This window comes from Pseudophryne corroboree, chromosome 10 (assembly GCF_028390025.1).
Source record: "Pseudophryne corroboree isolate aPseCor3 chromosome 10, aPseCor3.hap2, whole genome shotgun sequence".
NCBI lineage: Eukaryota > Metazoa > Chordata > Amphibia > Anura > Myobatrachidae > Pseudophryne > Pseudophryne corroboree.
The window spans coordinates 7,812,587-7,826,959 of record NC_086453.1 but is presented as its reverse complement, the minus strand read 5'-3'; the positions used below and the strand labels follow the sequence as shown (position 1 = coordinate 7,826,959).

The 14,373-nt window shown below is 43.7% G+C and overlaps 1 protein-coding gene across 1 annotated transcript in view; it reads right to left on the bottom strand.

Moving 5' to 3' along the window:
- Positions 1-14,373, bottom strand: part of LOC134966849 (uncharacterized) — a 188,840-nt gene that overhangs the window by 113,094 nt on the left and 61,373 nt on the right. The window contains exons 9-10 of the mRNA XM_063943893.1: positions 11,002-11,115; positions 9,024-9,137 (exon numbers count right to left, since the gene is read on the bottom strand). Of these exons, the coding sequence (XP_063799963.1) occupies positions 9,024-9,137; positions 11,002-11,115 (228 nt within the window). The remainder of the gene's footprint in view (positions 1-9,023; positions 9,138-11,001; positions 11,116-14,373) is intronic.

Sequence of the window (14,373 nt, the reverse complement as noted above, 5' to 3'; positions counted from 1 at the left end):
GTCCACCTGCGTCTGCAATCTATCTACCCAGTTATTGTTCTTATCGTCCCGTAGGGTGGACAACGAACTGGCCTCCAATTGCTCAATCTCTACCTTGACCTTCTTCAGTTCACTTCCTACTTCCTCTACAACCAATATCAACAGATCAAGCGAACATTTGTTGAGAATGGAGCACCATCTACTACAGAAAACTGGGTTATTTCGGCCCAGGGTTGGTACATTATTGACCCTAAAGCCACGAGGTATCAGTTTCCGTCTGTGATATTCAGACAGAAACTGTCCATGTAATAATAGATCCACCTCTCTGCGTTTTAGTCTCAATATCTTATAAAATATGTCTGCAGATGATTCAGCAGGCAAGGTGTCGAAATCTAATTTATCGAACAGGACTTTTTCAATATCGTCGTCAGTAAATGAAATAATACCTTGCTCGGCTCTGGATAACAACCCTTCATCAAATGGACATGTGCCTCCCTGGGCCATGTTATGGCGATATCTGTGGTATATGAGGAAAACCTACCCAACAGTCTACAAACAACAACAACAGAAAAACATACAGTTGTATCACAAATTAAAAGGTAATAAAAACAGTCTGACCACTTGAGTATTCTATTTTTTGTAACTCAATTAATACACAATATAGTGATGGGTGTCAGAAAATATGGAGGTTCACAACCAACCATAGAACATAACAAGTATATTCCTGCACTCGCATCAGAATGTTATAACAACAATGGGGTGCTCCTAGTGGAAGTCTCCATATACATGGGAGACCCACAATATTTAAACAGAGGTCCAACGATGTGGAGGTGCACTCTTCCAGTTCAATGATTTGTCACACGTTCATCTTTCACAATAGCTTTATTGCAGTCAAATCTAGGCTTATTTAATCGACGTTTCGATCCTCAATTTAGGATCTTTATCAAGATAAGCTTCCAGTTTATGAGAGCATCATATATTGATTACTGGAAAAACATAAAATAAAATATACACACATATTAAACAAACACAATACAACAAGAGAACAAACAAATAAAACATTAGTGGACCACCACGCCCTTTTTGGTCGATTATAGAAAAGATTCATTAATCACCAGCGTGAATCGTGTGTATTGACCAGTGTCTATATAGGTTATAGTCGTGTGTGGGCAAATCTAGACCGCAGATATATATCACACCATATGTGGATACCAGGTGCCACCAACCTATAAGATAGGAAAACACTAGCTTCAAAATGTCGCTAGCCCTGGACACTTACTCACACTAATCAATATGTCAGGTTCAGACAATGCCAGGTCTGTAGGGTTAATAAGGTCATATTCAAGCAGAATTTCTGTAGATAAATAAACCAATACATATAACTGAAAAAACACTCAAACTAATTAACATGTGTATAATACACATTTTCACCTGTTCAGTGAACGCACACCCAGGTACTTACTATTAGGTTCATTAGAGTTCACTTCTTATGGGACGACTGAGACAACCAAAGTAATCACTGTAAGCAAATACACAATAGGCCAACCTCTTAGTCCTAAAAACCTCCAGTGCAATTGCTGTCATACCACACATACATAAAAAAACTGCAATACTCACGAAGGGTGTTCGCGTCCTCACCACCTCTACAGCCACACAGCTGAGGGGCTGATGGGCTGTCCTTAAATACCATTCAGACCGGAAGTGTATGGTGCACCCTATCTAATCCATCCCTGGACGCTCTCATGGTGCACAAAAGTCATACCCGCGGAGGCCGCCGTCCTCACTGGCGTCCATCCAATACCCCCACCACCTGGGGGCCGTCCCGCTACCGAGCACGCCACCGCACAGGGGAAAAGCAACAGTCGCGACTTCAGTGGAACGCAAATGCGTTCCACGACCCGGAAGTCGGAAACCGGAAGCGTCGTACGCTCCGGTCTCTACGATGGCCTAATAGGTTCAGACAGCTGATTCACAATACTGACAGGCGAAACTTCAGTTTGCAGAAGGGAAACATACACACTGGAGGGGGGAATACACACAATCCACTAGGGAATCTAAACATGGATCTAAGACATGCTCACAACTTAAATCATCAAAGAGACGCAGTGGTCACTGTGTACAGACATATTACGAAAATCATATACATCCAATAAAAGCTCGATGTGCTACAGTGTGAGACCGTAAACAGAAACCTCCAAAACTAATTATCATGCATCGGAGTAATCTTTCTCAGTAATTAATACCATCAATGTTTATTAAACACGTAATTAGTTAATACATGTGAAGAAACTCAATTTTATTTATATCTGAAAAAATGTTTTAAAAAAATGTTTTCAACAGAGGTTTACAGGTTATGTCTCAAACCATAGCACTCACATTAAACATTTTTTCATGGTCAGGTTAACTCATAAATGCCACAGAATCATTTATGAGTTGGACCTCTGTTTAAATATTGTGGGTCTCCCATGTATATGGAGACTTCCACTAGGAGCACCCCATTGTTGTTATAACATTCTGATGCGAGTGCAGGAATATACTTGTTATGTTCTATGGTTGGTTGTGAACCTCCATATTTTCTGACACCCATCACTATATTGTGTATTAATTGAGTTACAAAAAATAGAATACTCAAGTGGTCAGACTGTTTTTATTACCTTTTAATTTGTGATACAACTGTATGTTTTTCTGTTGTTGTTGTTTGTAGACTGTTGGGTAGGTTTTCCTCATATACCACAGATATCGCCATAACATGGCCCAGGGAGGCACATGTCCATTTGATGAAGGGTTGTTATCCAGAGCCGAGCAAGGTATTATTTCATTTACTGACGACGATATTGAAAAAGTCCTGTTCGATAAATTAGATTTCGACACCTTGCCTGCTGAATCATCTGCAGACATATTTTATAAGATATTGAGACTAAAACGCAGAGAGGTGGATCTATTATTACATGGACAGTTTCTGTCTGAATATCACAGACGGAAACTGATACCTCGTGGCTTTAGGGTCAATAATGTACCAACCCTGGGCCGAAATAACCCAGTTTTCTGTAGTAGATGGTGCTCCATTCTCAACAAATGTTCGCTTGATCTGTTGATATTGGTTGTAGAGGAAGTAGGAAGTGAACTGAAGAAGGTCAAGGTAGAGATTGAGCAATTGGAGGCCAGTTCGTTGTCCACCCTACGGGACGATAAGAACAATAACTGGGTAGATAGATTGCAGACGCAGGTGGACACATACAGGAATGAATTAACCTCATTTAAAAGAAAAAAATTGTCCACTGTAACAGCGGACTATCAAAATCACACCGTATACCGATGGCTGTTGGGCAACAGTAATCCGCATCAAGGCAATCGGACCGGACGATTTTTTAGGAAGCATAGACATAACCCCTTTCCACGTGAGACTGCTTCATCTATATCCACGTCTGATACTGATTTATCCGACGCTCAGCGGGGCAATACTGCCCGTTTTTTAGAAAAAACAACTGGACCCAAGGGCCTTCCACCGGCCCGCGGAGACTCGCGAAACACCGAACAACCACCAGGAGAGGTGGTTATAAAAAGGAGGGGTCGCAGGAAACAAAACTAGATTTAGTATTCAATCTATCTGAACGTAGTCTTGATCAGTCTGAATTGAGTCTTCTTGCGAGAGGATTGTCATTTGTACCCACTTTTCCTCATCAAGTCTTCCAGGGCACAGTTGATCAGTACCGGTTTGGGAGAAATCTCAGACTTAGGGAATACTTTTCGGGTCAGCCCAAGCAGGCCGAAAAAAAGTCTTTCAGAAAAAGTTCTAAATTTGATCCTGTTTCATACAATCCCAGCATGAAGACATTCCTCCGACTGGTCAATGACGATATACAACATTTCAAGCCACCACGTATTTTTGATAATCTCACTCCGGGTGAAAGAAAGGCACTCAAGAGGCTGAGGGATGATACCTCAGTCGTTATAAGACCAGCCGACAAAGGTGGCGCCGTGGTAGTCCAGGACTGGACTGATTACGATTCAGAGGTGAGTCGCCAATTGGCGGACACCAACACATACCGAAGGGTAGCGACCAATCCTATACCCTCCATTAAAAAGACCATTGATCTAAGTTTGAGGAGAGGACTAGAAAGTAATTGGATAGATCAGGATCTTTTTGATTTTTTGAGTGTAGATGAGCCAAAATGTCCCATTATCTATACACTCCCTAAAATTCATAAAACGATGACTAATCCGCCTGGGCGACCGATCATCGCAGCCGAAGGCTCATTACTACAACCGATAGCTAGGTGGGTGGATTCTATACTACAGCCGCATGTTAACAAGTGCCGCAGCTACATACGCGACACTAGCGATTTTCTTCATCAATTAGGACTGATTGAGGTACCGAGGGGCAATTGCCTCTTATGTACTATGGATGTACAATCATTGTACACCATTATACCACACAATGAAGGACTGGAAACAATAAGGGATGTACTCACTGGTAATACAGTTGGTAATGTACCTACTGAATTTATTCTAGAACTAACCAATCTAGTTTTGAGTCTAAACCACTTCAAATACAAGGATTCATATTTCCTCCAATGTTCAGGGACAGCCATGGGCTCCAATCTGGCGCCTGCATATGCTAATTTGTATATGTCGAACTTCGAGGAAACGCATATTTTGCCCATCTATGGATCGAAAATCTCCTTCTATAAACGATTCATTGACGATGTCTTCCTACTGTGGGAGGACACACAGGAATCCTTTATTGAAATGGTTAACAATATCAACATGCTTAATAGCCCGGTTAAATTTACACACGAGAGCTCACAACATTCAGTGCATTTTTTAGATGTGAATGTGTCCATACAAAATGGAGCTTTTGTTACTTCCCTATACAGGAAGTCCACAGATAGAAACACCACCTTATTGACCAGTAGTTTCCATCCCCCCTCGTTAAAAAACAATCTACCCATCTCACAATTTCTACGAGTAATGCGAATCAATAACGACGAAGAAATTAGGGAGAAACAATTGGTGGAAATGAAACAAAGGTTTAGAGAAAGAGGTTACTCTACCAAAGTGATCAGTAATAGTTTGCGTAGAGCCAGGAACTTATTCAGCAAAAAATCACCTAAGGTTGTTGCTAATGATAATCGTATGATCTACACTACGAAGTTTGACAATTATGCACATTTTACATGTAAAACACTGCGGAAGCATTGGCCAATCCTAAAATCTGATCAAGGGTTACCATTTACACACACAAACCCACCGATGATGGCTTACAAACGAGGGCCTAACCTACGACAGATGCTGATGAGGCCTACATCAGTACCTGAGACTAAATTGAATTTTCTTCAGATTATGAGTAAAAAGCCTGGCTGCTTTTCATGTGGGAAATGCACAACGTGCAGATCCCTGCAGACTGGTTCTACCTTTCCCCATCCACATTCCGGTAGGAATATCAAAATCAGGTACCATCTACATTGTAGACTCGACTTTGTGGTGTATACCTTAACATGCCCCTGCGGTTTATGTTACGTGGGGCTTACCACCCGTTGTTTTAGGGAACGGATGGCAAACCATCGGTTATCTATTAGGACTGCATTACAAACAGGTACCAGTGATAAGCCTGTTGCCAGACATTACCTGCAACGAGGACATCAGGTAGCAAATTTGAAATGCAGACTCATCGATTGGGTTCCACCGTTGAGTCACGGTGGGGACCGCACCCAAGTTTTACGCCAAAGGGAGAGCTTCTGGATTGCTCACCTCAACACGGTCTCACCCAAAGGCCTAAATGAACATGCCGCTATGAATGTTTTCTTGTGAATTAATTAGCAGATACTCCTATAGATGTCAACATGGGTATAAACCTGAGGGATTCTGTGGCATTTATGAGTTAACCTGACCATGAAAAAATGTTTAATGTGAGTGCTATGGTTTGAGACATAACCTGTAAACCTCTGTTGAAAACATTTTTTTAAAACATTTTTTCAGATATAAATAAAATTGAGTTTCTTCACATGTATTAACTAATTACGTGTTTAATAAACATTGATGGTATTAATTACTGAGAAAGATTACTCCGATGCATGATAATTAGTTTTGGAGGTTTCTGTTTACGGTCTCACACTGTAGCACATCGAGCTTTTATTGGATGTATATGATTTTCGTAATATGTCTGTACACAGTGACCACTGCGTCTCTTTGATGATTTAAGTTGTGAGCATGTCTTAGATCCATGTTTAGATTCCCTAGTGGATTGTGTGTATTCCCCCCTCCAGTGTGTATGTTTCCCTTCTGCAAACTGAAGTTTCGCCTGTCAGTATTGTGAATCAGCTGTCTGAACCTATTAGGCCATCGTAGAGACCGGAGCGTACGACGCTTCCGGTTTCCGACTTCCGGGTCGTGGAACGCATTTGCGTTCCACTGAAGTCGCGACTGTTGCTTTTCCCCTGTGCGGTGGCGTGCTCGGTAGCGGGACGGCCCCCAGGTGGTGGGGGTATTGGATGGACGCCAGTGAGGACGGCGGCCTCCGCGGGTATGACTTTTGTGCACCATGAGAGCGTCCAGGGATGGATTAGATAGGGTGCACCATACACTTCCGGTCTGAATGGTATTTAAGGACAGCCCATCAGCCCCTCAGCTGTGTGGCTGTAGAGGTGGTGAGGACGCGAACACCCTTCGTGAGTATTGCAGTTTTTTTATGTATGTGTGGTATGACAGCAATTGCACTGGAGGTTTTTAGGACTAAGAGGTTGGCCTATTGTGTATTTGCTTACAGTGATTACTTTGGTTGTCTCAGTCGTCCCATAAGAAGTGAACTCTAATGAACCTAATAGTAAGTACCTGGGTGTGCGTTCACTGAACAGGTGAAAATGTGTATTATACACATGTTAATTAGTTTGAGTGTTTTTTCAGTTATATGTATTGGTTTATTTATCTACAGAAATTCTGCTTGAATATGACCTTATTAACCCTACAGACCTGGCATTGTCTGAACCTGACATATTGATTAGTGTGAGTAAGTGTCCAGGGCTAGCGACATTTTGAAGCTAGTGTTTTCCTATCTTATAGGTTGGTGGCACCTGGTATCCACATATGGTGTGATATATATCTGCGGTCTAGATTTGCCCACACACGACTATAACCTATATAGACACTGGTCAATACACACGATTCACGCTGGTGATTAATGAATCTTTTCTATAATCGACCAAAAAGGGCGTGGTGGTCCACTAATGTTTTATTTGTTTGTTCTCTTGTTGTATTGTGTTTGTTTAATATGTGTGTATATTTTATTTTATGTTTTTCCAGTAATCAATATATGATGCTCTCATAAACTGGAAGCTTATCTTGATAAAGATCCTAAATTGAGGATCGAAACGTCGATTAAATAAGCCTAGATTTGACTGCAATAAAGCTATTGTGAAAGATGAACGTGTGACAAATCATTGAACTGGAAGAGTGCACCTCCACATCGTTGGACCTCTGTTTAAATATTGTGGGTCTCCCATGTATATGGAGACTTCCACTAGGAGCACCCCATTGTTGTTATAACATTCTGATGCGAGTGCAGGAATATACTTGTTATATATATATATATATATACATACATATATATATATATATATACACACACACACACATTTCCCCAGCAGAGGGAGCTGTTTCCTAACGCTCTCTTTATCTTCTGCCTGTACTATCCAGGCCGGGCAGCAGGGGGAGTAATTACTTCTGTACACCACTGGTGGGGGAAGGGGAGGACCCATCCCTCACCTCATCCTGGCGCCAAAACGAGCAACCATGATCCCCATGTGTTTCTCTGTGCTGTTTGTTTTAAACATTTATGACCCCCTCTGCCGCTATACAGCGCGCTCCGGACCCGCCGGCTGGCGCGCACGTGACGGGTCCGTCTTCCGCAGCGGTGCCCGTGCTCTCCGCACGTGAGTCACCGCTTTGCAGATCGCCCGGGGCCGCCGGCTGGCGCGCGCGACGGGTCCTGTTCTCTGTTATTGCTGTGCAGCAAGCCGCTTCCGCCGTCCCCCCCTGCTACAGGGAAGACAGGCTGTTTTGTTTCTCCGCTCTCCCGCGCCGCACTAAGTCTCCCACGCGCCGCCATGCCCTCCTCCCTGATTAGCTGTATAAAAAAGGAGTTTAGACAATATTGGCAGTAGTAGAGAGAGGAAATGAAATAAACAAATAAAAGTAAATATCCTTTCTAACTGGATCCCTAGCCTAAGCTTGAACCAGTACTCACTATTTGCTGATCTGAGGATCTCCTGTGGAGAGATGCAGGTCCCTTCAATAGGGATCTTTGTCTCTCTGAACCTAGGCAGCTTTGTCCCCCCTTTATTAGGGTTACGCAGCCCCTTTAAGATTTTCTGTCAGGAGCTCAGTGCTCCACGTATTGTGCCTCCAGCACAATTCTTCAAACTGAGGGAGGAGGGATGTGAAGGGGGAGGAGCCGGCTGTGCAGACAATGCTAATTTAAGATTGTGCCACACCTCCGGTTCAAGGCTTCACACCCCTACTGTATAGGACTCCAGTGTCCCCTAGTGGATGAAAGAGAAATACTCTTTTAGCAAGGCAGGTGGGACACTGGACCATGGAACGTTCAGCAACCTCCCCCATGAGAGGGAACGCTCAGGCTGCCTGACCGGAAAACTGTCGCTGGAGGCAAAAACCCGAAAACGCTAAAACGTGGTAAGTAAAAATCTTACAAATAAAATAAAGATCATTTAGCTATAATAAAGGCACCTGAAAACGTGCTCTATTCCATAAGGCGTATAAAGACTGGGAATTTGGGGTTGCGGGGGGGAGGAGCTTTGAATTTAAAGCAAAAGTAAAGTTCATCAGCCAACTCCTCCAGCCAAACCTGCAACCCCATGGTCCAGTTTTCCCCAGCCTTGCTGAAAGAGAAAGGGCAACAGCAAGACAGCCAGAGACACACGGCGAGAGCTCTGCCATCTAATGCTTGGGACGCTGTTTTATTTACCAGTCATTATTACTCCCCTGCCAAATAGTTAGAAAAGTATAAATTCACAATGGTCTCTGCATACCTTAACAATAGTCCCAGAAACCTTTTTGTTCTTGGTCTCTTGTACAGCTGCCTGGGCAAACTCCGTCTCCTTGTAGAAAACCAGAGCTCTATGTTTCACGTGATCATACACCACCTGTCAGGAGAAAACAAGGAAAAGACACATACAGCAAGAGCCTCATCTTGAGAGAAGGTTCATCTTGTCATCTCAGACAAGGAACAGAGCTTCTAAGACACCCCAAGCCGGTTGAAGTGGTACAGAAAGCTTCCTATACAAACACCAGCAGAATATATGGATAACAACAACAGATGATATGGACCAGACGTCCCCCAGCCCAGGTGTAATGATGACTACCAGCATTTTGAACAAGACTAATAAAAATGGGACATCACGCAGAACCATATCCAGATATCGGAATCATAGAATAAACGGCAACATTTGAAGACGTAGCCATAACTACCACAATGGATTTTTATGAAGAAATACAGGAACACTTGAAAGTAAAACATCAAGCATTTTCTTGGCCCAGGCGAAAGGGTCAGAAATGGCACCAGACTCGACAATCGCCACCCAAAAAACGGACTTCAGCAGAAAAGGATGGAGGGGGGAAAAAACAATAAACTGTAAACGCACAAGTACCAGAAAATATGCTCTTGTTTCATAAGGATAAGTCGTTACACAACAACCGTAGCTCTCTCCACCTAATACACCCCCACAAAGTCTATACTACAAATAAACCGGACCAACCGAAGGCATGAAGTTTACAGACACATCAATCTCAAGACGGCCTCAAATATCAAAGCAAAACACACTGAAGGACGTCCGACGTATACATCTACTACCTGTGGATCTAAGAGCAACTGAAGACCAGCACCACCAGGCAAGATCTTCCAAACATATCCAACGTGGAAAGAGAAGTAATCAAAGAGCTTCAACAAAGAAGCTGGATAAAAGAGGGGACATCATCATACACAATACAATATTAACAAGATGTATCCAGAAGTGGGGAGAAAGCTTTCATACCAAACAACAAACATATAGAAGTATTCCAACCATCCAACTGATCTTTATGGATCAAGCGTCAGGCTATATCATGGGTAATAATCCTGTTATACAAGTTTTCTACTGTTTCTCCAAGATCCATAAGAATCCCAATGCGGGAACACCGGAGAGAGAAAGCGATCATCTCAGCTCCATCTCAAAAAATCTTTCACAGTACATTGATCATGTCTTACTGAACCTTGTGACAACACAACCATCGTATATAAAGGATACTACACAGGACCCTACATATACTGTAGTCTTGGACAATATCTATGGGAATAAGAGCTTCTGGCTAGTATAATGTAATGTCCAGTCACTATGCACTGTGATCAGTCACCAGCAGGGAATTTCCGACCACCAACAGGGACTTAACAGCATCACATTATTTTTGGACCAAGAACCCACACTAAAAGAAGCTCAAACCAGTGGCATTATTTAAAGCACTCAGTTCATAGTCATCCATAATTGTAAACGGTTTAAGTATAACATTTCTTTGCAACGGCAAGGCACAGCGATGGGTACAGCGATGACCCCTAGCAACGCCAACATGTTTATTAGCCACTGGGAAGAACACTATGCCTGGCCAAAACAATGAACAAGGGAAAACCTGGCACTCTGAAACAGATACGTTGATGATGTTTTAAATATACGCAAAGAGAAAGATGAATGAAATTAACTCTCGATAGTAAGCATCTTTGTGTACATGTGTTTAGGGTAGACTAGATGGGCCAAGTGGTTCTTATCTGCCGTCAAATTCTATATTTCTATTCATCAATAATTGCAGTAGAAAAGAAACGCATTTCATACAAGTGTCGGTGCCTATACATAGCCTTTAATTTAATAGCATGAGAGTGCTCATCTTATCAAAAATGCTGACAAATATATGTAAGTGTCAACAAAAGGAGGTTGGGACAGGCAAGACATAAAAAGATGTAACACTGTAACCCCAACTCACCTTTAGCACAGGCCCATAACGTCTAAAATAGCGTCGTAAATATGTCTTAGTGGCACCGGAGGACAGGCCGTCTATCAACACACAGTTGCTAGGAATGCTCTTTCCAAATCCCAGCTGTGAACAAAGAGAGTGCGTCAGCAGCAGTCATCCAGGTATAAAAGGTGCACTATATTGAGAACGTTACTTAGTGCTGTCTAGTAGACGGCTGTATATGTTACACATCATGTTATGCTCTTTTCTATAGCCTATAATCTTACTTCAAAATAAATGGTAGCTTAATCCTAAATTCAAGGTTTTGCAGAACCCCCACACATTGCAACGTACCTAATAAGCTTAAACCCATACCCGGTAAGGAGACTGCAACAGCCGTAGCATATTATACATTGATCTAAAACCATCACCTTTTCTCATCTCTCCTACACACATTACACAAAGCGTAAGGACCGAGCGGCCGCATACGAGGCTGATAAAGTAACGAGAAGCAACTGAAACTAGGTTAAAGGATATTTAGGAGGAGTCGCTGAATCAAAAATAGGATTTCTGGTACTTCCCGTTACTGCTGGTCGTTCTCGGCGTCCATCTGCAGTACACTGCATGAGGCGTATGAGCTGGGACTAAACTGGTTACAATTTTGACCCGGTCGTTATTTCAAATTGTCTATATATTGAATGTCTAAATTAGACGCATGTATAAATTATGTACCCGTCGACAATTTGAAAGTCCACATATTGATTGTCGACATATATAATAAGTTATATACTCAAACCTGATGAGAAGACAGGAGTTTGGGGCCTTTACCTGCTTTGATCTATAGAAAGTCTTGGGCTCTTCCACCTCTATATCCCATAGTTTGAAGGGTAGTCAGATATTTTTCTAACCAAGCCACACAGGACAGGAATGAAACAAGAACGATGGAAAATAAGATCCCCAACAACATTAACTTCATAACTACAAAGGAAACAGGAGACATAGCACCTATAAAAGGACAGGTGCCTAGTTTGCCCAGTGAATTCAGAGAAAAGGATTGGAGTATAAAAATCCAGGTTTCTCTATCACCTGGCTGGCACAAGAACCATGGAGATGTCCCAAAAATTCCTCTACGGGTGGATACTCCTAAAACTTGTGGTGTGCAACATCCTACATCCAATATATGTATCTGTGAATTTTATGTAGGTAACTATCCACTCACGGCCCAAAGTATAGACTTGGGGTAAGGTCGGGCATCACGCCTTCATCAAAGGGTCATCCAAAAGGATTGCTAGTCAACACCCTGGACCTCAGAACTGCGACCATAACCACAACAATCTACAGTTACACCCTTGGCGGAGTCATCAGAACAAAAAAGTAGAGCCTCAAGTTGCATGGCAAATCAGAGAAGACATTTATGATTTTCCCAGATCAGAACGGGCAAGGACATATCCTCAATGTCCATGGACACCAAAACTTTGCTTGCACCATTTATGAGAGATCTCAGAGACTCTCATCTTTTAGGGATTTTGTGGGAGATGTATCAAACATTCTAAACAGTGGAAAAGTTGCCCATAGCAACGAATAAGTTACTGTGATTTTATAAATGGCCCTGGAATGTGCCGATGAGGTGCTGACTAACTGAACCTCAGGAGATCTATCATATAACCCAATCTACAAATCTTCTCACCCAGGAATCTGAAATGGAAATAAACTATAGACTCTGGAAGAGAATCTGATAGCCTCCTACCACGTGTGTTCCTGGCTAGGCACATTTCCCATTATTCTTCCGTTTTTTCCTGGTAGATGAGTTTAGCTGACAAAGCAGGATTCCCCTCTTAGATTCCCAAAGGGCAATCCAAAAGGAAACAAACAACCTGCAGAACGAAAAGTCAGAACCCTAGAACCCCAAGACATGGGAACATTAATGAGCAGAAAATAAATCTTAAAAGCTAGAGCAAGTTAGAATTTTTAGACTTTTTGAAAGTACCAATGGGTAGGTTTATTGACAACTGGAGAACTCAGATGGATGTTTTTTTATAATTATGAGATTGTCCAGTGGGGGGTCATTCGACGGTAGGTACCGGTGGTTGGAGCCAGTGCCGTAACTAGCCATTTTAGCGCTGTGTGCAAGAAACGACAGTGGCGCCCCCCCACCCCCCATGTTAGACAGGGGCAGTGCGCGCTGCAGGCGCACGAAAAATTTATAGGGGCGTGGCTTCACGGGGAAGGGGCGTGGCCACAAAATAATAGCAATTCATACTACGGTGCACAGTAGTCTACATTATTCAAATTACGCTGCACAGTAGCGCCACTACACCAGGTAGAGCCCTTTTTTACACATTACGGCAGCCAGGGCGTCCCCCTTTTTTACACATTACGGCAGCCAGGGCGTCCCCCTTTTTTACACATTGCGGCAGCCAGGGCGTCCCCCTATTTTACACATTGCGGCAGCCAGGGCGTCCCCCTTTTTTACACATTGTGGCAGCCAGGGCGACCCCATATTTTACACATTGCGGCAGCCAGGGCGTCCCCCTATTTTACACATTGCGGCAGCCAGGGCGTCCCCCTATTTTACACATTGCGGCAGCCAGGGCGTCCCCCTATTTTACACATTGCGGCAGCCAGGGCGTCCCCCTATTTTACACATTGCGGCAGCCAGGGCGTCCCCCTATTTTACACATTGCGGCAGCCAGGGCGTCCCCCTATTTTACACATTGCGGCAGCCAGGGTGTCCCCCTATTTTACACATTGCGGCAGCCAGGGTGTCCCCCTATTTTACACATTGCGGCAGCCAGGACCCCCCCTATTTTACACATTGCGGCAGCCAGGACCCCCCCTATTTTACACATTGCGGCAGCCAGGACCCCCCCTATTTTACACATTGCGGCAGCCAGGACCCCCCCCTATTTTAGAGAGAGAGAGAGAGAGAGAGATAGAGATACTTACCTTCTCCCGCTGACAGGCTCCTCGTGCTGGCAGGCATCTACCTCTCTGTGCAGTGTGGCGTGTGCAGGCAGTTGAGAAGAAGGAGGAGGGAGGGGGAGCAGCAGCAGCGCTATTTGATTGGTAGTAAGCGCCGCTGCAGCATCCCCCTCTCCTTCTGTATTGGCTGCCTGGCGCTGCTTTGGATAGCAGCGCCGGGCAGCCAATACAGAAGGAGAGGGGGATGCTGCAGCGGCGCTTATTACCAATCAAATAGCGCTGCTGCGGCTCCACAATCCCCCTCCCTCCTCCTCCTTCTCTCCGCTGCTCGGCGCTGCGCTGGTCTCTTCTACACAGCGCGGCGCACACAGAGGCGGCATGTAATGAGTCAATTTGACTCATTACATGCCGCTGGCCGTTGCGCCCCCAGGGCAACTGCGCTGTGTGCCAAGCCCCCTTGGCACACACGTAGTTACGGCC